Below are 23684 nucleotides of genomic sequence, written 5' to 3'. Positions count from 1 at the left end.
TATGGAATATACCATCCTGATTTTACAGACGTGATTCCTTTACTTCTATTAAAAGTCTTCTTGTAAGAAAACTGGATACTTTTTCATTGTTCTAAGATCCAAGGTTTTGGGTCTGTGGTCACCTATGGAAGTTGGTGAGGATTTTACCAAACCTTTCCCACGAAGTGAGGTGCAAGGGTTGGGAGGATTTTGGGGGGAAAGACGTGTCCAAACTACATTTCCCAGTAAGCCCAGTAAAGTTTGGTGGTGGCAGTGGAAATCCAGGGGCAAAGGATAAAATTAATTTGTACCTTGGGGAAGTTTTAATCTAAGCTTACACTAAACTCCATTTTGCTACCTGTGGGGAGTCAGAGTCATGGGATGGGGACTGTTTTCCAGCCTCTGTTCCTCCTCTTGCCTCCCCATGCCCAGGGCAGATAGGGGGTCCATGGTTCCCCACGGTGGGCCAGGATTCCTGGGTGGCACTTAACACAGCCTAGCTCTATCTTTCAGGAAGACTAGGAGGAGGGCTCTCAAGGAGAAGAGGAGGAGCAGAGCATGAAGCCTTGTGGGGGGAAAGATGGAGCAAAGGCCTTAGAGGAAGAGGAGGAGGAGTGGGTGGAACCTCAGGGGGGAGAAGAAGGGCAGGGGCAGGGTCACAGGGAGGCAAGACTCCTTCATGTGTCTTGCTTTTACCTTTTGACTAGGTGGTCACCCAAAACTGCATGAGCTAGGAGCTAGCCGTGCCTCCCTGGGGGAGTTGAGATGCATTTCCACCACTTTCCAATCACCTGGGGAAGGACAAATCGGAGGAAGGGGAGAGAAACTGGGCCTGAGTCTCTTGGCAGGACTCGTGTGTGTCAGACCCTCACTCACACAAATAGTTCTGCTCTGCCTCTGTGGGAAGAGGGCTCAGTGGTTGTGCAGTGTGCAGAGCCATCAGTAGGGGAGGGGATGCATGAATGGCTTCTCCTGGGGCTCCTGTGTAAATCAAGTCTCTGACACCACTCAGAAACAAGAATCTGGCTGAAGGTGTCGCGGAAGGGTGGATGTCTCTGCCCAAGTCGTAGCCCCTGTCCACAGCTGGTGCAGCCCCATGAATGCAGCACCCAGAGCGCTCAGGAAGGGCCAGGACTGCAACAAGAGAAGAACTCTGCAGCTTTTCTCATGGCCCCTGGATGTTTAGGCAGAGACGGTAGAGGGACAGGCCAGGTGTAACTGGAAACAACATGCACGTCTCTTCTCTTTACTGACTGTATCAACAGGAATTCTGAGTTTGGGGTAGCCACCGATACGGCTCTTTATGGGCCAACATCCCACCGCTCCCCTCGCTCTCCATGACCAGCGTCACTTTGTAAATGCTGCTTCCGGCCTTGGTTTCCTTTCCCGACTGCACTCTCCTCCCTCGCCAGTCCCTCTCCCTTTGCTCTGGGCCTTAGACCCCATCTGGACCTCTCTCTACAAAGTGGACATCAGTAGTGCCTGTCTTCTCAGATAAAAAGAACAGGAGTACTTGCGGCACCTTAGAAACTAACAGATTTATGAGAGCATAAGCATTTGTGGACTACAGCCCATTTCATCAGATGCATAGAATGGAACATATAGTAAGATATTGATAGATATATACAAACAGATAAGTTGGAAGTCATCATAGGACCTGTGAGAGGCTAATTAGTTAAGATGAGCTATTATCAGCAGGAGAAAAAAACTTTTTGTAGTGATCATCAAGATGGCCCATTTTGACAGTTGACAAGACGGTGTGAGGATACTTAAGTTAAGGAAATAGATTCAATATGTGTAATGACCCAGCCACTCCCATCTCTATTCAAACTCAAGTTCATGGTATCTAGTTTGCACATTAATTCAAGGTCAGCAGTTTCTCGTTGGAGTCTGTTTTTCAAGCTTTTCTGTTGCAAAATTCCCACCCTTAAATCTTTTACTGAGTGGCCAGAGAGGTTGAAGTGTTCTCCTTCCGGTTTTTGAATGTTATGATTCCTGATGTCAGATTTGTGTCTATTTGTCTCAGATGTTAGGGTCCAGGATGGAATAGATGGCTGTGGCCTGTGTTTTTTGACTCCCAGGTCACTAATATGGGAGCAGCGTGAGGAACTGACCCTTCAGTTGATGAACACCCTGATTATCCTTGCACGAAGTTGTTTGCTTTTCACGCTGTACACGATGGGGTTCATTAGGGGTGGGACCAGCAGATAGAAGTAGCCCAGGACAAACTGAAGCAAGTGAGAAGAGCTATTCCCAAATCTGTATATCACAGACAAGCCAATCTCTGGTATGTAGAAGAGCAGGACGGCACAGAGGTGGGAAACGCAGGTGTTCAAGGCCCTGAGACACTCCGCATGGGACACGACATTCAGCACCGTTTTGAAGATCATCACATAAGAGAGGAAGATGAGCAACGAGTCCAACCCGAAAGTTAAGAATAGAGAAGACAAGCCATAGACATTGTTGTCTGTGATATCCGAACAAGCCAGGTTCATGACCTCCTGATGTACGCAGTAGAAATGGGAGAGAATATTAGTTCGACAGTATTGGAACCGTTTCAGCAGAAAAGGGAGTGGTAATACTACGACTACACCTCTTAGCACACACAGCAGTCCCATTTTGGATAACCTCCATGGAGTTAAGATGGAGGCATATCTCAGTGGGTGACAGATTGCAATGAAGCGGTCAAAGGCCATCAACAAGAGGAAGGAGGATTCCATACTTTGAAGCAAGTGGATGAAGAACAGCTGGGCAAAACAGGCATCAAGGCTGATCTCCCTAGAGTTGAACAAGAACATGCCCAGTATCGTTGGTATGGTAGAAATTGATAAGCCAAGGTCTGTGATGGACAACATGGAAAGGAAAATATACATGGGCTCATGGAGGCTTGGATCTGTTTTTATAATGAACAGAATGACTGAATTTCCTACTATTGAAATAACATACATTAAGCAGAAGGGGATAGAGATCCAGAGATAGACATCTTCCTTTCCAGGTATTCCGGTGAGAAGGAAAATTGTAAATTGGAATTTGGTATGATTGACAGCTGACATAATGGACTGGGCAGGTTCAAGGAGTTTTCAACATTTCTTCCTGAAAAGTAAAAGAACAGAAGACTATCTGATATTTAACTAGATATCTTTCTTCTCTGAGTGCAAGTCTAGAGATTCCCAGGAGTTCAAAAAAGATCAGCAAAAACATACTCTTGGATTTACCCAATTAATGGGAAGATAGGCTTTGCCAGACTGGATCAGACTTGAGTCCATCTAGTGCACTATCCAGTGGCCAGTTCCAGAAGCTTCAGGGGCAGGTGGAAGAAACCCTGCAATAGGGAGCTATGAGATGACCAGCGCTCAGAGAAAGTTTCCCCCTGACACCCACAAGTTACCCATATATTGTGGTATAAATCAGGAGGGTTTAGAGCCCTTCCAAGCCTTTTCTAAAAAAAAATGCTCACTAATGAAATTGGATTTTCCAATTACCCCTATAAGCATCCAGTCCCTCTTTGAATCCTGCATGCTTTGATCCCCAGTGATATCTTGTGGCTGGGAGTTCCGCAGCCTATTTGATAACTGTGATTTTACAGTTGTAACTTTCACACAGTCACCCTTTCTGGCCCTTCATTTCTGAGTGTGGCCCATTGTATCATGACACGTGCATAAACACATGGCAAGTGCATGGTGAAAGCGGTCGTTGTATTATCTGTCCTCCATTGAAGCTATTTGTAAATGTGTTCCATTGCCTCATTATATACATTCTTTTTCACTTTCTCCACTCCTGTCAAGGTTCCTTCCCTAATCTGAACTCTAGGGTAAAGATCTGGGGACCCACATGAAGGACCCCCGAACCTTTTTTCTACCAGCTTATGTTAAACGCTTCCCCAAGACACAAATCCTTCCTTGTCCTTGGATGGGTGCTGCTGCCACCACCAAGTGAGTTAGAGAAAGATTCAGGAAAAGGACCACTTGGAGTTCCTGTTTCCTTAAAATATCCCCCCAAGTCCTATCTCCCCCTTTTCTGGGGAGCCTTGAGAATAATCTACCAACCAAATAGGTAAACCAGATTCTTCAAAAACAGAACATTATTATAAAGAAGTAAAAGAAGCACCTCTGTAAGATCAGGGTGGAAGGTAACTTTACAGGGTAATCAGATTCAAAACACAGAGGATTCTCCTCTAGGTCAAACTTTAAAGTTACAGAAAAAAGGGATAAATCTCCCTCTAAGCATAGGGAAAATTCACAAGCTAAAAACGAAAGATAATCTAACACACCTTGCCTTATTTACTTACTCTTTTTGCAATACTGAGACTCATTTTAAGATGATTTTAGGAGAAGCAGTTTTCTGACCTAATGCTTCTCCGCTTCCCCAGAGAACACACAACACAGACCACAAACAAAGCCTTCTTCACCCCCCCAACCCCGAATTGAAAATATCTTCTTTCCCCATTGGTCCTTTTGCTCATCTTAACCCCTTACAGGTAAGGAGGAATTCTAGGCTACCCTCAGCTGTATGTTTATGACAACTCCTCAGAGTCAAAATTCTGCCACTGCCTCTTTGTAGCACATGGGATCAATTCGCAGGGACAGGTTCTGATTTCAGTAACAGTGACTTCAACTGCATCACTCCAGATATAAATGTATAAATTCGATCAGAACTGAACTGTGTTAACTCTCCCTTACCAAATGCTCTTGGTGATACACCCTGACTCTCAAGAATCCCTCCAAGAGAAATTGAAGTGCTTTGCCTGGTCAGCATTGACTGATTCCAGAGAATTCAATCATCCAACAAGTTTCTCTTCATCCTCACAGGAACTGCATCATCTCCCCGTGCAAGGATCTGTGGATATCAGGCAAGTTACAAGATAAGACTGACAGTTACTTCAGCTAGGGGGAAGGGTTGGCTTCACAAATGGGTGAATAATGCAAACACTAGTTGTGCACTAATATCCAGCTGAGAGTGCAAATTACTTCAACCATGAGTGCGTAACAGTCGATGGGCGTAAATTATAGACAACCTCTATTGCACTCCCCTTTGCTGCACCGCGGCTCTGCTCTTTGCAGAAACACAGGCCAACAGTTCTGTTCTCTCAGGGCTGTTTGGAAAGCCTTGCACAAGACTTGCAGAGTAAATGAATGCAGGACCTTAATGTATGTGTTAGAAACAGCTTCTTGTGAGTTACCAGGAGATAGTATCATACAGTGGTTCACTGAACAAAACAATTAATAGCACAAACCTATTGCAACCAGGATGTGGAGTACTTCTGAAATAGTTTCTAAAACAAAGGCCATTAACTGTGTCATGGAAAATTAACTGCACTTTGTTTTAGGAATCAGAATTGCCTGAGGCTTTTTTATTTTTTGCGAGCAGGAGAGTCAGCATAGCCCCACACAGGGTGGGAAGCTGCTCTGTTTTCCATACACTTTAACAGACTTATCCAGGGTTTTCGGTGGCATTTTCAAACAATACTCTTCTGCATGGGTACTTTTCCACAGACCCTTCCAACAATGCCTTGTAAGGACAAAATCATACATATTGCAGTGATAAGTAATTTTTCCAGTTTAAGCCAGTTTTGAGGGTAAATCATAGTCCAAGTGCGGTTAACAGTATTCCATGGGTTATAACAGACTCATTGCGGTTAGGGGAAATTTAAGTGGAAGTAGTTGGATAATCAGGGGCCTTCAGATACTCTCTTGCTGCCATATTCCCTGTTGGCCACCCACTAAGATGACCCTTTCCCATCCTTCTTAGCACATACAATTATCCTGCAATAGGGGCATCACAAATCCTTATCAGATAATTTCTTCCACAACTGTTACCAGTGCTCGTTCCTATTGCGGTTCCAACAACTCTACTGCCAGCTTTGGCTAGAGATGCATGTTATGAAACTTTGGTTTGTAATATTTGTATTATGATGAAAAGTTTTGGCATTCCATTTGCATATCTGTACTTTAGTCCACTCCTGCCAACCCATTCTTTCCCCTCTGATCTGCTTTCAGAGATGTTTTCTCAGGTTAGAGTGGGACTTAAAACCTACTTTATGTCATCTGGATTTCTTCAGAACCTGAAAAAATGACAGCATCTCAGCCCTCATTCAGTCCCTTGCAGCAAACAAATGTCTAGTCGCTCCTCTGTCCCTGGTTTAATAGCTGACTGGGTCTCCTCAGCTTCTGTTCTGTCAGTCTGTAGCCTGTCTCCGGAGTAGGAACAAGCATTGGGATTGCTATAGAAAATATTCATTCCTTGAGCTTTCACTCACTAGCACAAGGTAACCCCAGCACCTGTGATTCAGCCAGGATGAGAGCTTGCCGGACGTGGATTTCAAAGTCAAGTGCATGAGTATTCATGGAAATGGAACCTCATTTCCCACAGGAAAGTAGCCTATTGCTCTCTGGCTGCCTGTGTCCTGTATTCATAAAATGTGGAGCACTGGGAACGGCACTGTAACATCTATGGAGCTGAGCTGCCATAATGAATGTGTGGGTTAAACCCAGTTCTGGGGATGTTTGCTGTAGAGCTGTATTAGGTTAAGTATTGGGATGTTTGTGCTCCACCTATATTAGGAGAAACTCATCTGGCTCATCTTAGTTTAGCAGCAGGCTGCTAAAAAAGAAGCAGGAAGAGAAGCAACAGCTCAAGAAAAGCCATCGCTCAGTGACCACTTCAGGAAGGTTGAGAGACAACACGGGAGCAACAAGCTGGGACGAGCCTATTTCCAGGCTCCAGCCACGTTACACAGCTTGTTTTGCCAGCCCTGGGAGTCTGTCCAGAGGTGGGGCAGCTGTTGCTCAGAAGCTCTTCAAGCTGACAGGCACAGACACGGCTGGGGAAGTCTCAAGGCCCTCGGCCTGCCTGGGTCCCCAACAGAGTGGGAGGGCTTGGACTCAGAGACATGTACAGACTGTCGTTTGAAAAAACCTCTTATTCTCCCATGTTACACTTTCTTCCTTCTCTTCAGATCAAACAGTATTTGGGGGCAAGAAGGCTGGCTGGTCACTCCTCTCACCACTGGTCACAGACTCCCAGAGGGAAGAGCCACAGGTGCCAAACGCACTCAGACCTGCAGGGCCAGCCCGGTGGACCCGCAGTGTGTGGTAGCCCAGAGCCCAGCCTGAGAGTGGGAGGATCACAGGATTCCAGCCCAGAAGAGGGAAAACTACAAGGTCTGATGTCTGGCACTCAGAGGCCAGAGAGGGGGTGGAGATGCCAGTATCCCTGCAGCTCTGAGGGGTATCTACAGGGCAGAAACGTTGGAGCCCTCAGCCAGTCAGATAAAAGATACATGCCATATCAGACCTCTTACTATAGAACAACGCAGCTCTCAATTCCTGCTTTCACAATCGAGCCAGAGAATAAAACCTTTGAAAATGCTTTTGCTGAATAAATTTCCAGCAGCAAATATACCTGAGGCGATTTGTGAACTAGTCACTGATATTCCATGGGGTCTCATCTCGCTCAGCCACCGGCAAGATTGGGCCCTTAAGAACATAAAAACAAGAACGGCCATACTGGGTCAGACCAAAGGTCCATCTAGCCCAGTGTCCCGTCTTCTGACAGTGGCCACTGCCAGGTGCCCCAGAGCGAATGACCAGAACAGGGAATCACCAAGTGATCCATCCTCTGTCACTCATTCCCAGTTTCTGGCAAACAGAGGCCAGGGACACCATCCCTGCCCAACCTGCTAATAGCCATTGATGGACCTGTCCTCCATGAAATAATCGAGTTCTTTTTTGAACCCCGTTATAGCCCAGAGCATACGGCACCTCTAGAAACATGACCCCTTGAAAAATCCGGACTTGGAGCATCAGGTTTTAACAGTCTGAGCTCACTTTGAATGTCAGATTTCTGTGTAGCTTGAACAACCCACCACCCAGCATGGGCAGATGTCGGGGAGGGCTTCCTAAGCTACCTAGCGCTGCCTGCCCTCCAACGCCGTCACTGAGTGACCCCGACAGCCCCACTGAGTCCTCTGCCGCTGCACAGAACACCTGCCAATGGAAACAGCTTCCAGCCGTTCCCGTTCACTTCGCATTTTAAAGACAGTGAAACCTGCCAACGTACCCAGTTCCTGCTAGAAGAGGAGCCGCTGACACTAGAGGTCTTCACCCTAAACGACAAGGAGTCATCGGCAAGCCTGCACAGGCTGCAGGCAGTATCTGTTTAGATCGAGAGGCATCTCCCTTTATGAAGCCTGCCGGCACATTCCCCTGGGGGCCACTTGGCCAACAGGGAGCCTCAGCTGCTTGACTTACTGTACATCAGCTTTAACTCCCGTCATGTCCAATGGCAAACTGCAGGAGGCCAAATCATAGGGGATGCTACACAACTGGACTGTAGTGCCAGCTCTATTCCTGGTATCTCGGCCTGTCATCACTTTTCATACGATTCCTATTAGTCACATGGCTACGTTGTGTGCAGCCGAGTGGTAAGGATGATGATGTCTCAGCTGTGATCTTGCTGAAATAACATAACATAAAACAATAATAATAATAATATAGGACCTGATTTCTCCTCGGCAGCCCCCTTTCCTACCATACAAACTCAGGGTGCAGGCCAGGGAAGTGAAGGGAGATTCCACAAGGCTCCTTACATGGAAATTTCCTTAAGATTGTCCCGGGACAGGAGGTCTCTTTCCATCTCCCTGAGGATTGTAAAGGGGGACCCAGGATCCAGGGATACCCAAAGTGAGACACAGATCTCAGTCATCCACTGGTATCTAGGTCCCCCACCCATTATCTCTTTGCCTCCACATCTTCTCTAGGACAGTCTCCAGCTCCCTGCTAAAACAGGTTTATCAGAGTTGTGCTTCCAGGGCTTCTCACAGTAGCCACTGCCCACAGGATCTGCTGAAGAGACATTGTACAGGTGGATGGGGCTCACAGAGATGGCTAGGCTGGTTAGAGTAACTAAATATACGGAGTTTGCCTGAGAGTTTGCCTGGGGGGAGATCCCACAGAATGTTGGGCTGGGGGTTGCCTTTCAGGCTTCTGTGATCAGTAACTACAACTTCTGAAGAGGCTCTTAGAAGGAACACATTATGGATAGTGAGCGATCAGCTGTTGTGACCTGGATAGGATGTGCCATGTTTGTCTCTCTCCCAGAGGATAGAAGTGACTCTGTCTGTGTGAAGTGCAGGCTGACCTCCATATTGGAAGAGAAGGTTAAAGGACTCAAGACCCAAGTATGAACCCTGCATTACATCAGAGTGTTAAGGAAAAGTTAGCACATGTGACTCCATTTTGGTTTGGGGCCCACCATTGTTTAAATGCCAGCACATCATACACCAGGAGCAGTAATCCTTAAATACTGAATCCCTGTGAAAATCCTCCTCCTTGTCTCCAGCCTGCCTTGACTCCCAGTATCTGTTTTTTGTCAGTCTCTAACTCCCTGTCTCTTGGCCTTGATGTGAGGCCTCCCATCCTGATAATAAAAGTTACTGATGCATGGCTTTAGGACCATGCTGTGTAATTAACATACTGGTATAGCACGAGGAATGCACCAAGAAGGGATAGGTGGTAGATAAGACAAGGGTTTGTTTATTGGCTAAGGTTTCCGATGCACAAGGGCAACATGCTTTGCTAAAAGGTATATAACCTTTGTATAATCTGCATTCAGGGTCCCCTCCTCGCTAGCAGGGGGGCACCACGCTCGAGTGTAATAAAGTTAGTGTTTTTTGGGAACTCTGCAGTTGTGGACTTTATTTCTGTGCGTCAGCCTAGATTCGAACTGTGCGTGTCTTATCAGGTATAATTCGTAGCACTTGTGTGCGTGTCCTACCAGGTATAATTCGCAGCAGTTGTGTGCGTGTCATACCAGGTGTAATTCACAGCACTTGTGTGCGTGTCCTACCAGGTGTAATTCGCAGCACTTGTGTGCGTGTCCTACCAGGTGTAATTCGCAGCACTTGTGTGCGTGTCCTACCAGGTGTAATGCGTAACAAGAGAAAATGAAGACTTTCTGGATAGAAGTCAGCTTTTGGTATTGCAGGCACAGCATGCTGGAGAATCAGAGAGGGCAGTGCAGAATGGGTAAGAAAACAGGCAGTATGTTACTTCCAGAAGAAGAAAGAGGAGAACCCATCCACACCATTGTAAATAGAGATAAGAAACCATTTTCAGGTTCTCTACACATGTACTATGGCGGAGAATAATTTGGAACAGCCATCTGAGGGAAGGGATCAGAAGGAAACCCTATCAACTGGAAGGCATGGGATGCATTGTCCTAGGGATGGGGGTTCCACGAGGAGGAGATGAGTGGTGGGTTTTGGGGACAACTTTCTAAGGGGGATGGAGTCCTCCACCTGCAGTCCAGACTGGGAGACTCAAGAACTGTGCTGCTTGCCTGGAGCTAGAATTCAGGATGTGACAGAGCGTCTACTGAGACTGATCAAGCCCTGGGACCGCTAACCCTTCGTACTTCTCCACGTGGGTGTCGATGTACTGCCAAGAATGACCTTGACTGGGCCACTGCAGACTACGTGGCTTTGGATTCTTCGACCACAGGATGTTGTTCCAGGAAGAAGAGTTGCTATGAAGAGATGGGATCCACCTAACCAAGAGAAGGAAGAGCATCTTCACAGGCACGCTTGCTAACCTAGTGAGGAGGGATTTAAACTAGGTTCACTGGGGGACAGTGATCTAAGCCTTGTGGTATGCGGGAAAGAGGGATACTGGGAGGAAAGTATCCAGTGGCCAGTTCCAGAAGCTTCAGAGGCAGGTGGAAGTAACCCTATTCCTGGTATCTAGGAATGTCATCACTGTTCATATGATTCCGATTAGTCACAGGGCTATGTTGGGTGCAGCCAAGTGGTAAGGATGATGCTGTCTCAGCTGTGATCTTGCTGAAATAATATAACATAAAACAACAATAATAATAATATAGGGACTGATTTCTCCTCAGTAGCCCCCTGTCCTACATTACAAACTCAAGGTGCAGGCCAGGGAAGTGAAGGGAGTTGCCACAAGGCTCCTTACATGGAAATTTCCTTCAGATTGTTCCGGGATGGGAAGTCTCTTTCCATCTCCCTGAGGATTGACAAGGGGGACCCAGGATCCAGAGATACCCAAAGTGAGACACAGATCTCAGTGATGCACTGGTATCTAGGTCCCCCACCCACAATCTCTGTGCCTCCACATCTTCTCTAGGACCGTCTCCAGGTCCCTGCTGGAGAATCTTCGACCACGGGATGTTGTTCCAGGAAGAAGAGTTGCTATGAAGAGATGGGATCCAACTAACGAAGAGAGGGAAGAGCATCTTCACAGGCAGGCTTGCTAACCTAGTGAGGAGGGATTTAAACTAGGTTCACTGGAGGACGGTGACCTAAGCAGTGTGGTATGCTTGGAAGTGGGATATTGGGAGGAAACGCAATGAGTAGGGTGCAACAGGAGTGGCCTCCTGATTCCTACTGTGAAAGCAGGGCAATCGGTAGTTATCTTAGGTGCCTGTATAGGAACGCAAGAAGCCTGGGAAACAGGAAGGAAAAATTAGAAGTCCTGGCACAGTCAAGGAACTATGCTGTAACTGGAATAACAGAGACTTGGTGGGGTAGCTCACATGACTGGAGCACTGTCATGGATGGGTATAAACTGTTCTGGAAGGACAGGCAGGGGAGAAAAGGTGGAGGAGTTGCACTGTATGTAAGAGAGCAGTACTATTGCTCAGAGCTCCAGTTGCTCTGAACTGGGGAAAAGCCTGTTGAGAGTCTTTGGGGTAAGTTTAGAGGTGAGAGCAACAATGGTGATGTTGTGGTGGGAGTCTGCTATAGACTACCAGACCAGGAGGATGAGGTAGACGAGGCTTTCTTCAGAAAACTAACAGAATCATAGAATCATAGAATATCAGGGTTGGAAGGGACCCCAGAAGGTCATCTAGTCCAACCCCCTGCTCAAAGCAGGACCAATTCCCAGTTAAATCATCCCAGCCAGGGCTTTGTCAAGCCTGACCTTAAAAACCTCTAAGGAAGGAGATTCTACCACCTCCCTAGGTAACGCATTCCAGTGTTTCACCACCCTCTTAGTGAAAAAGTTTTTCCTAATATCCAATCTAAACCTCCCCCACTGCAACTTGAGACCATTACTCCTCGTTCTGTCATCTGCTACCATTGAGAAGAGTCTAGAGCCATCCTCTTTGGAACCCCCTTTCAGGTAGTTGAAAGCAGCTATCAAATCCCCCCTCATTCTTCTCTTCTGCAGACTAAACAATCCCAGCTCCCTCAGCCTCTCCTCATAACTCATGTGTTCCAGTCCCCTAATCATTTTTGTTGCCCTTCGCTGGACTCTCTCCAATTTATCCACATCCTTCTTGAAGTGTGGGGCCCAAAACTGGACACAGTACTCCAGATGAGGCCTCACCAATGTCGAATAGAGGGGAACGATCACGTCCCTCGATCTGCTCGCTATGCCCCTACTTATACATCCCAAAATGCCATTGGCCTTCTTGGCAACAAGGGCACACTGCTGACTCATATCCAGCTTCTCGTCCACTGTCACCCCTAGGTCCTTTTCCGCAGAACTGCTGCCTAGCCATTCGGTCCCTAGTCTGTAGCTGTGCATTGGGTTCTTCCGTCCTAAGTGCAGGACCCTGCACTTATCCTTATTGAACCTCATCAGATTCCTTTTGGCCCAATCTTCCAATTGGTCTAGGTCCTTCTGTATCCTATCCCTCCCCTCCAGCGTATCTACCACTCCTCCCAGTTTAGTATCATCCGCAAATTTGCTGAGAGTGCAATCCACACCATCCTCCAGATCATTTATGAAGATATTGAATAAAACCAGCCCCAGGACCGACCCTTGGGGCACTCCACTTGATACCGGCTGCCAACTAGACATGGAGCCATTGATCACTACCCGTTGAGCCTGACAATCTAGCCAGCTTTCTACCCACCTTATAGTGCATTCATCCAGCCCATACTTCCTTAACTTGCTGACAGTTTCCAGATCTCACGCCCTTGTTCTCATGGGAGACTTCAAGCCCCCTGTGTCATAAATATAAAGGGAAGGGTAAACCCCTTTAAAATTCCTCCTGGCCACAGGAAAAATCTTCTCACCTATAAAGGGTTAAGAAGCTAAAGATAACCTCGCTGGCACCTGACCAAAATGACCAATGAGGAGGCAAGATACTTTCAAAAGCTGGGAGGAGGGAGAAAAACAAAGGGTCTGGGTCTGTCTGGGTGAGGCTTTTGCCGGGGACAGAACAGGAATGGAGTCCTAGAACTTTTAATAAGTAATCTAGTTAGGTATGTGTTTGATTGTAATTGTAAGTGGCTGCTCACAGGAGAGCTATGGAAGCAAGGGCCAAAGAACTTGAGGAGAAGGAAAAAGAGAGGAAGCATGTGGAGAAGATGGAGAAGATAAAGGCTCAGCAGAATATACCAACAAACCCTAGCAATCCTTCTCAAGGTACCACTTCCCATCCCAGAAAGTTCCCCACCTACAAGGCAGGCGAGGATACTGAGGCCTTCTTAGAAAACTTCAAAAGGGCCTGCCTTGGGTACAGCATCTCTACCTGCCAATACATGGTAGAGCTGTGGCTGCAGCTCAGTGGACCCTTAGCTGAGGTGGCAGCTGAAATGCCTAAAGAACACATGAACAAGTATGAACCGTTTAAATCCAAGGTGAGAGTCAGAATGGGGACAACACCTGAGCATTCTCGTCGGAGGTTCAGAGCCCTAAGGTGGAAACCAGACATGTCGTTTACCCGACATGCCTACCACATTGGGAAACATTGAGATGCCTGGATATCAGGAGCAGGTGTTGAATCTCCAGTAAATTTGCCCTTCCTAATGCAAATGGAACAATTCTTAGAGGGTGTTCCTGAGGAAATAGAAAGATACATCCTAGATGGGAAGCCCAAAACTGTAATCAAGGCAGGAGAGATTGGAGCCAGATGGTTAGAGGTGGCAGAGAAGAAGAAAACTGGTCGCAGTTGGAGCGAGGTCCAGAAGCGACAACCAAAGACCACACTCTATTCCTGGAGGCTGCCCAAGGCCCCACCTACCTCCCAAAGAACCCTCCAGACAACTTATCATCCCACCACCCCGTTCTCCAGCAACCTCCCAGATACCTCTCCAATACCTCCCAGATACTCTTGGAGCGGAGGGAAACTGTGAGTGTGGGTGGGAAGAAGGTCACCAAGTGGAGGGACACTGCAGCACAAGTGTCAGCTATCCATGCTTCCTTAGTGGACCCCAATTTTATCAACCCAGAGATCCAAGTGACAATTCAACACTTCAAGTCCAACTCTTTCAATTTACCTACAGCCAAGTTGCATTTCCAGTACCCGGGCAGGTCAGGAACATGGACTTTTGCAATCTATGATGATTATCCCATTCCCATGCTGTTGGGGGAAGACTTGGCCAATCATGTGAAGCAGGCCAAGAGGGTGGGAACGGTCACCCGCAGCCAGGCTAAACAAGCTGGGAGGCCTAGCTCTGTTCCGGAAACTTATATCAGGACCCGGTCAGAGGTGATGGACCCGGACCCCAGGCCAATGTCTGCAACAGCAGTAGTGGATCCAGTCCCAGAGACCCAGACGGAACCAGTCCCAGAACCGGAACCAGCCGAACAACCAACACCAGACCCCGTGCCAGCACTGAATCCAGTACTTGCAACCTCAACACTAGAGGGCCCCACCGAACCTGAACCGGCAGTAGCCCATAACCCTACACAAGAGGCTCAGCCGGAGCCTGAACCCCAACAGAGCATCCCAGCGGAGAGTGGTTCACTGTCAACGGAAACAGCCCCATCCCCTACATCACTTCCAGAGGGACCAAACATAGGTCCACAATCCAATGAGGAACTGATGTCTCCAGCATCAAGGGAACAGTTCCAGATCGAACAGAAAGCAGATGAAAGCTTCCAGAGAGCTTGGACGGCGGCACGGAGCAACCCACCGCCTCTCAGCTCTTCTAATCCATCCAGGTTTGTTGTAAAAAGAGGACTTTTATACAAGGAAACTCTTTCTGGTGGACATCAGGAAGACTGGCATTCTCAGAGACAGTTGGTAGTTCCAACTAAATACCAGGCCAAGCTCTTGAGCTTAGTCCACGATCATCCTAGTGGCCATGCTGCGGTGAACAGGACCAAAGACCGTTTCAGGGGTCATTTCACTGGGAGGGAATGGCCAAGGATGTTTCTACCTATGTCCGGTCTTATGAAGTATGCCAAAGAGTGGGAAAACCCCAAGACCAGGTCAAAGCCCCTCTCCACCCACTCCCCATCATTGAAGTTCCATTTCAGCGAGTAGCTGTGGATATTCTGGGTCCTTTTCCAAAAGAGACCCCCAGAGGAAAGCAGTCCATACTGACTTTCACTGATTTTGCCACCCGATGGCCAGAAGCAGTAGCTCTAAGCAACCCAAGGCCTAAAAGTGTGTGCCAGGCACTAGCAGACATTTTTGCCAGGGTAGGTTGGCCCTCCAACATACTCACAGATGCAGGGACTAATTTCCTGGCAGGAACTATGGAAAACCTCTGGGAAGCTCATGGGGTAAATCACTTGGTTGCCACTCCTTACCACCATCAAAACAAATGGCATGGTGGAGAAGTTGAATGGAACTTTGGGGGCCACGATTCCTAAATTCATAAATGAGCACTCCAATGATTGGGACTTAGTGTTGCAGCAGTTGCTCTTTGCCTACAGAGCTGTACCACATCCCAGTTTAGGGTTTTCCCCATTTGAACTTGTATATGGCCGTGAGGTTAAGGGGCCTTACAATTGGTGAAACAACAATGGGAGGCATTTACACCTCTCCAGGAACTAACCTTCTGGACTTTGTAACCAACCTACAAACACCCTCCGAACCTCTTTAGCCCTTGCTAAAGAAAACTTACAGGATGCTCAAAAAGAGCAAAAAGCCTGGTATGATAAACATGCCAGAGAGCGTTCCTTCAAAGTAGGGGAGCAGGTCATGGTCTTAAATGCGCTCCAGGCCCATAAAATGGAAGCATGGTGGGAAGGGCCATTCACGGTCCAGGAGCACCTGGCAGCTCTTAATTATCTCATAGCATTCCCCACCTCCAACCGAAAGCATAAGGTGGACCATATTAATTCTCTAAAGCCCTTTTATTCCAGAGAATTAAAGGTTTCTCAGTTTGACAAACTGAACGGGCATACCTCTCCATTGACACAGGCAATGCTCACCCAGTTAAAGTCCAACCTTACCGGATGTCTCCTCAAGCTAAAACTGCTATAGAAGGGGAGATCCAGGATATGTTACAGATGGGTGTAATCCGCCCCTCTGGAAGTGCATGGGCATCTGCAGTTGTTCTAGTTCCCAAACCAGGTGGGGAGATACGTTTTTGCGTGGACTACTTGCGTTTTTACTACTTCTCCCCCACCCCTCCTGGGTTACCTTGGCAGTTATCCCCCCATTTGTGTGACAAATTCGTAAAGAATGCATGAATTTGAAACAACAATATTTCCAAATAGCCCTTAACCTGTTCTTTCACCACCAAGAGCTGCTCACCTCCTCCCCAGAATGTGCTGCCCAGTGCAGCCGGATGGGAGCTGACCTTGTCTGTGAAGACTGAGGTAAAAAGAAGCACTGAGTACTTTTTTCACATCATCTGTCACTAGGTTGCTTCCTCCATTCACTAAGGGTCCCACACTTTCCCTGACCTTCTTCTTTTTGCTAACATACCTGTAGAAACCCTTCTTGTTATCCTTCACATCCCTTGCTAGCTGCAACTCCAAATGTGCGTTGGCCTGCCTGATTACACCCCTGCGTGTTCGAGCAATATTTTTGTACTCCTCCTCGTCATCTGTCCAAATTTCCATTTCTTGTAAACTTCCTTTTTTTGCTTAAGCTTACTGAAGTTTTCTCTGTGAAGCCTCCCATAATTGCTATCCTTTTTGCACATCGGGATGGTTTGTTCCTGCACCTTCAATAAGGCTTCTTTAAAATAGAGCCAGCTCTCCAGGACTCATTTCCCCCTCATCCTGCCCATTAGTTCCCAGAGAGAGTCAGAGTCTGCTTTTCTGAAGTCCTAAGTTCCAAGTTTTGCTACTCTCCTTGCTTCCTTTTGTCAGGATCCCAAACTCAACCTTCTCATGGTCATTGCAGATGTGGGGACCTGCATGAAAACCTCCTAAGCTTACTTTTACCAGCTTAGGTTAAAACTTCCCCAAGGTACAAACTTCCACCGCCACCACCACACTTTATCTGGGTTCCTGAGAAAACATAGTTGGGACACGTCTTTCCCCCAAAATCCTCCCAACCCTTGCACCCCACTTCCTGGGGAAGGTTTGGTAAAAATCCTCACCAATTTGCATAGGTGACCACAGATCCAAACCCTTGGATCTTAGAACAATGAAAAAGCATTCAGTTTCCTTACAAGAACACTTTTAATAGAAGTAAAAAAAGAATCATCTCTGTAAAATCAGCATGGTGAATACCTTGCAGGGTAATTAGATTCAAAACATAGAGAATCCCTCTAGGCAAAACTTTAAGTTACAAAAAAGACACACAGACAGAAATATTCATTGTATTCAGCACAGCTATTTTCTCAGCCATTTAAAGAAATCATAATCTAACACATACCTAGCTAGATTACTTACTAAGTTCTAGACTCCATTCCTGTTCTGTCTCCTGCAAAAGCATCACCCAGACAGACCCAGACCCTTTGTTTTTCTCCCTCCTCCCAGCTTTTGAAAGTATCTTGTCTCCTCATTGCTCATTTTGGTCAGGTGTCAGCGAGGTTACCTTTAGCTTCTTAACCCTTTACAGCTGAGAGGATTTTTCCTGTGGCCAGGAGGGATTTTAAAGGGGTTTACCTTCCCTTTATATTTATGACACGCCCCCCCAAATCTCAGCTAGGGTGAAATGCTGGCTGGGGTTTCTTCCTGGAGCTCTAGGAAAAAACAGAGTTAATAAGACACATGCACCTCTAAATATACTACCAAGTACATAAGGACTAACAATATTTTGCACATCTCAAGGCTGATTTTAACCAGTTGAATCTGGGAAACTTTCACGGGAGAGTGCATCAGCCACTTTGTTAGAAGCTCCTGAGATGTGTTGGATGTCGAAATCAAAATCTTGGAGAGCTAAACTCCACTGAATAAATTTTTTGTTATTTCCTGTGGTGGCATGAAGCCACTGTAGTGCAGCATGGTCAGTTTTCAGGTGGAAACGCCTTCCCCAAACACATGGGCGTAGCTTTTCCAGGGCGTAGACAATGGCGTAACATTCTTTTTCAGTGACTGACCAGTTGCTTTCCCTCTCAGACAGTTTTTTCCTGAGAAACACGACAGGGTGGAATTCTTGATCAGGTCCTTTCTGCATTAAAACTGCTCCCACACCACGCTCGGACGCATCTGTAGTTACTAGGAACAGTTTGTCAAAGTCTGGGGCCCTTAGTACAGGGTCAGATATGAATGTCGCTTTAAGCTGCTTAAAGGCCTTCTGACACTCTTTGGTCCACTGAACAGCATTTGGCTGTTTCTTTTTGGTTAGATCTGTCAGTGGAGCGGCGATTTGGCTGTATTGTAGTACAAATCATCTGTAATAACCACTGACAGACCTAACCAAAAAGAAACAGCCAAATGCTGTTCAGTGGACCGGAAAGTGTCAGAAGGCCTTTAACAAGCTTAAAGCGACACTCATGTCTGACCCTGTACTAAGGGCCCCAGACTTTGACAAACCGTTCCTAGTAACCACAGATGCACCCGAGCGTGGTGTGGGAGCAGTTTTAATGCAGAAAGGACCTGATCAAGAATTCCACCCTGTAGTGTTTCTCAGCAAAAAACTGTCTGAGAGGGAAAGCAACTGGTCAGTCACTGAAAAAGAATGTTATGCCATTGTCTACGCTCTGGAAAAGCTACGCCCATATGTTTGGGGACGGCGTTTCCACCTGCAAACCGACCATGCTGCACTAAAGTGGCTTCACACCGTCAAAGAAACTAACAAAAAACTTCTTCGGTGGAGTTTAGCTCTCCAAGATTTTGATTTCGACATCCAACACATCTCAGGAGCTTCTAACAAAGTGGCTGATGCACTCTCCCGTGGAAGTTTCCCAGAATCAACTGGTTAAAATCGTCCTTGAGATGTGGAAAATATTGTTAGTCTTTATGTACTTGGTAGTATATTTAGAGACGCATGTGTCTTATTAACTCTGTTTTCCTAGAGCTCCAGGAAGAAATCCCAGCCAGTGTTTCACCCTAGCTGAGATTTGGGGGGCGTGTCATAAATATAAAGGGAAGGGTAAACCCCTTTGAAATCCCTCCTGGCCAGGGGAAAGCTCCTCTCAGCTGTAAAGGGTTAAGAAGCTAAAGGTAACCTCGCTGGCACCTGACCAAAATGACCAATGAGGAGACAAGATACTTGCAAAAGCTGGGAGGAGGGAGAGAAACAAAGGGTCTGTGTCTGTCTGTAGTCGTCTTGGCCAGGGACAGAACAGGAATGGAGTCTTAGAACTTTTAGTAAGTAATCTAGCTAGGTATGTGTTAGATTATGATTTCTTTAAATGGCTGAGAAAAGAATTGTGCTGAATAGAATAACTATTTCTGTCTGTGTATCTTTTTTGTAACTTCAGGTTTTGCCTAGAGGGGTTCTCTATGTTTTTGAATCTAATTACCCTGTAAGATATCTACCATCCTGATTTTACAGGGGGGATTTCTTTATTTCTATTTACTTCTATTTTTTATTAAAAGTCTTCTTGTAAAACACTGAATGCTTTTTCATTGTTCTCAGATCCAAGGGTTTGGGTCTGTGGTCACCTATGCAAATTAGTGAGGCTTTTTATCCAACATTTCCCAGGAAAGGAGGGGTGCAAGTGTTGGGAGGATTGTTCATTGTTCTTAAGATCCAAGGGTCTGGGTCTGTAGTCACCTAGGCAAATCGGTGAGGCTTTTTACAAAACCTTGTCCAGGAAGTGGGGTGCAAGGTTTGGGAAGTACTTTGGGGGGAAGGACGCGTCCAAACAGCTCTTCCCCAGTAACCAGTATTAGTTTGGTGGTGGTAGCGGCCAGTCCAAGGATAACGGGTGTAATATTTTGTACCTTGGGGAAGTTTTGACCTAAGCTGGTAAAGATAAGCTTAGGAGGTTTTTCATGCAGGTCCCCACATCTGTACCCTAGAGTTCAGAGTGGGGGAGGAACCTTGACAGGGGTGGTGGGACGATAAGGTGCCGGGAGGGTTCTTTGGGAGGTAGGTGGGGCCTTGGCGGCCCCCAGGAATAGGGTGTGGTCTGGGGTTGTCGCTTCTGGACTCCGCTCCAACTGCAACCAGTTTTCTTCTCCTCTGCCACCTCTACCCATCTGGCTCCAATCTCTCCCACCTCGATTACAGTTTTGGGCTTCCCATCTAGGATATTTCTTTCTATTTCCTCAGGAACACCCTCTAAGAATTGTTCCATTTGCATTAGGAAGGGCAAATTTAATGGAGATTCAACACTGGCTCCTGATATCCAGGCATCCCAATGTTTCCCAATGTGGTAGGCATGTCGGGTAAATGACACGTCTGGTTTCCACCTTAGGGCTCTGAACCTCCGACGAGAATGCTCGGGTGTTATCCCCATGCTGACTCTCACCTTGGATTTAAACAGTTCATACTTGTTCATGTGTTTTTTAGGCATTTCAGCTGCCATCTCAGCTAAGGGTCCACTGAGCTGCGGCTTCAGCTCTACCATGTATTAGCAGGTAGAGATGCTGTACCGAAGGCAGGCCCTTTCGAAGTTTTCTAAGAAGGCCCCAGTAACCTCGCCTGCCTTGTAGGTGGGGAACTTTCTGGGATGGGAAGTGGTACCTGGAGAAGGATTGCTAGAGTTTGTTGGTATATTCTGCTGAGCCTTTATCTTCTCCATCTCCTCCACATGCTTCCTCTCTTTTTTCCTTCTCCTCCAGTTCTTTGGCCCTTGCCTCCATTTCTTTGTCCCTTGCTACCATAGCTCTCCTGTGAGCAGCCACTTGGTGTTGTTCTGCCTCTTTCGCTGCCTCACTTTCTTTGTCCCTTGCCTCCATCTCTTTGTCCCTTGCTCCATCTCCCTCCTGTGGGCAGCCTCCTGTATCTCCTTCTCCAGCCGCATGAGTTCTATCTGTCTTTCACGTTCCTTTTGTTTTTCATCAGCCTGAAATCTGGCTAATTCGGCTTTTGTTGAGCCGTGGAGTCTGTCATCCTAACTTCTCGGTTTTTAACTAACTTTACACCCGAGGTTTAGAAATAAAGCAAACAAAACTTGGCTTGTAAAATTTTGCTGTGCTGGAATAGCATACCTATTCTCTGATAGTGATTGTCAGCGTACAGAAAAATACAAAACCAAAAGACCCAAAAACTAACACTTTTGTCTTCAGGCAAATAGGTAGAAATCTCCTCTAGTTGCTCTTAGGTCTGTGAAGACTTGTGAATTTCCCTGCAGGAGGGTAACGACTCTGCCTTTAGGAAGAGAAACTGCAGCTCCCAAAGACAATTCCCTTTTGTCTCTGCTCTGGCCCCAAAGCAAAGCAAAGCAAAAAAACAAATAAACAAACCAACCTTCCAACTATTGCCAGTTGGAGACCTGCTTTCTAGCAGCACAAAGGATTTTAAAAATTTCCTTTTAAAATCTGTTTTTCTGGTTCAGAAAATCTCAAATTGATCTCAAAATGATTTCAAGTTAATCCCACCACTCTGCCATCATGTCAAGGATCCTTCCCCACTCTGAGCTCTAGGGTACAGATGTGGGGACCTGCATGAAAACCTCCTAAGCTGACTTTTGTCAGCTTAGGTTAAAACTTCCCCAAGGTACAAACTATTTTACCCCTGGACTTCCACTGCCACCACCAAACTTTACCTGTGTTCCTGAGAAAATGTAGCTTGGACACGTCTTCCCCCCCCCCCAAAACCTCCAAACCTTGTACCCCACTTCCTGGGGAATGTTTCGTAAAAATCCTCACCGATTTGCATAGGTGACCACAGACCCAAACCCTTAGAACAATGAAAAAGCATTCAGTTTCCTTTCAAGAAGACTTTTAATAGAAGTAAAAAAGAATCATCTCTGTAAAATCAGGATAGTAAATACCTTACAGGGTAATTAGATTCAAAACATAGAGAATCCCTCTAGGCAATACCTTAAGTTACAAAAAAGACACACAGATAGGAATATTCATTCTATTCAGCAGAGCTATGTTCTCAGCCATTTAAAGAAATTACAATCTAACACATACCTAACTAGATTACTTATTAAAAGTTCTAGGACTCCATTCCTGTTCTGTCCCTGGCAAAAGCCTCACCCAGACAGACCCAGACCCTTTTTTTTCCTCCCTCCTCCCAGCTTTTGAATGTATCTTGTCTCCTCATTGCTCATTTTGATCAGATGCCAGCGAGGTTATCTTTAGCTTCTTAACCCTTTACAGGTGAGAGGATTTTTCCTGTGGCCAGGAGGGTTTTTAAAGGGGTTTACCCTTCCCTTTATAGTTATGACACCCCCTGTGTCATAACTATAAAGGGAAGGGTAAACCCCTTTGAAAACCTTCCTGGCCAGGGGAAAGCTCCTCTCGCCTGTAAAGGCTTAAGAAGCTAAAGGTAACCTTGCTGGCACCTGACCAAAATGACCAATGAGGAGACAAGATACTTTGAAAAGCTGGGAGGAGGGAGAGAAACAAAGGGTCTGTGTGTCTGTCTATATGCTGGTTTCTTCCGGGGATAGACCAGGAATGGAGTCTTAAAACTTTTGGTAAGTAATCTGGCTAGGTACGTGTTAGATTATGATTTCTTTAAATAGCTGAGAAAAGAACTGTGCTGAATAGAATAACTATTTCTGTCTATCTTTTTTGTAACTTCAGGTTTTGCCTAGAGGGGTTGTCTATGTTTTTGAATCTAATTACCCTGTAAGATATCTACCATCCTTATTTTACAGGGGGGATTTCTTTATTTCTATTTACTTCTATTTTTATTAAAAGTCTTCCTGTAAGGAAACTGAATGCTTTTTCATTTTTCTCAGATCCAAGGGTCTGGGTCTGTAGTCACCTAGGCAAATTGGTGAGGCTTTTTACAAAACCTTGTCCAGGAAGTGGGGTGCAAGGTTTTGGGAAGTATTTTGGGGGGAAAGACGCGTCCAAACAGCTCTTCCCCAGTAACCAGTATTAGTTTGGTGGTGGTAGTGGCCAATCCAAGGACAAAGGGTGCAATCTTTTGTACTTTGGGGAAGTTTTGACCTAAGCTGGTAAAGATAAGCTTAGGCGGTGTTTCATGCAGGTCTCCACATCTGTACCCTAGAGTTCAGAGTGGGGGAGGAACCTTGACAGGGGGATTGAAGTCTCCCTTGAGATCCCATTGCATGGACTACCTGTGGGGCGTCAATATCATGGGATGGGGGCTGTTTTCAATCCCCTGCTCCTGCTCCTCCTCTTGCCCCCCCATGCCCAGGGTAGATAGGGGGTCCGTAGTTCCCATAGTGGGCCAGGGTCCCTGGGTGGCTCTTAACACAGCCTAGATCTATCTTGCAGGAAGACCAGGAGGCGGGCCCTCAAGGAGAAGAGGAGGAGCAGAGCATGAAGCCTTGTGGGGGGAAAGATGGAGCAAAGGCCTGAGAGGAAGAGGAGGAGGAGTGGGTGGAGCCTCAGGGGGGAGAAGAAGGGCAGGGTTACAGGGAGACAGGACTCCTGCATGTGTCTTGCTTTTACCTTTTGACTAGGTGGTCACCCTAAACTGCATGAGCTAGGCTGGGATAGGAGCTAGCAGTGCCTCTCTGGGGGAGTTGAGATGCATTTCCACCACTTTCCAATCAGCTGGGG

At 46.6% G+C, this 23684-nt stretch overlaps 2 protein-coding genes across 2 annotated transcripts in view; one reads left to right on the top strand and one right to left on the bottom strand.

The window, feature by feature from the left end:
- LOC311513750 (olfactory receptor 51G2-like) overlaps window positions 1–23684 on the top strand; it is a gene marked incomplete at both ends in the record, with an annotated part of 92854 nt that overhangs the window by 36379 nt on the left and 32791 nt on the right. The window lies entirely within an intron of this gene.
- LOC311513553 (olfactory receptor 51G2-like) lies at window positions 2097–3032 on the bottom strand (the record flags this gene model as incomplete). Its single annotated transcript, XM_084615468.1, has 1 exon — window positions 2097–3032. One exon carries the CDS (start codon window positions 3030–3032, stop codon window positions 2097–2099), a length of 936 nt encoding a protein of 311 aa, XP_084471594.1.

Source organism: Lepidochelys olivacea (assembly GCF_965140295.1).
Source record: "Lepidochelys olivacea isolate rLepOli2 genome assembly, chromosome: 1".
Taxonomy (NCBI): Eukaryota; Metazoa; Chordata; order Testudines; family Cheloniidae; genus Lepidochelys; species Lepidochelys olivacea.
The sequence above is the reverse complement of the archived record's forward strand: the minus strand, read 5'-3'. Positions and strand labels throughout refer to the sequence as shown.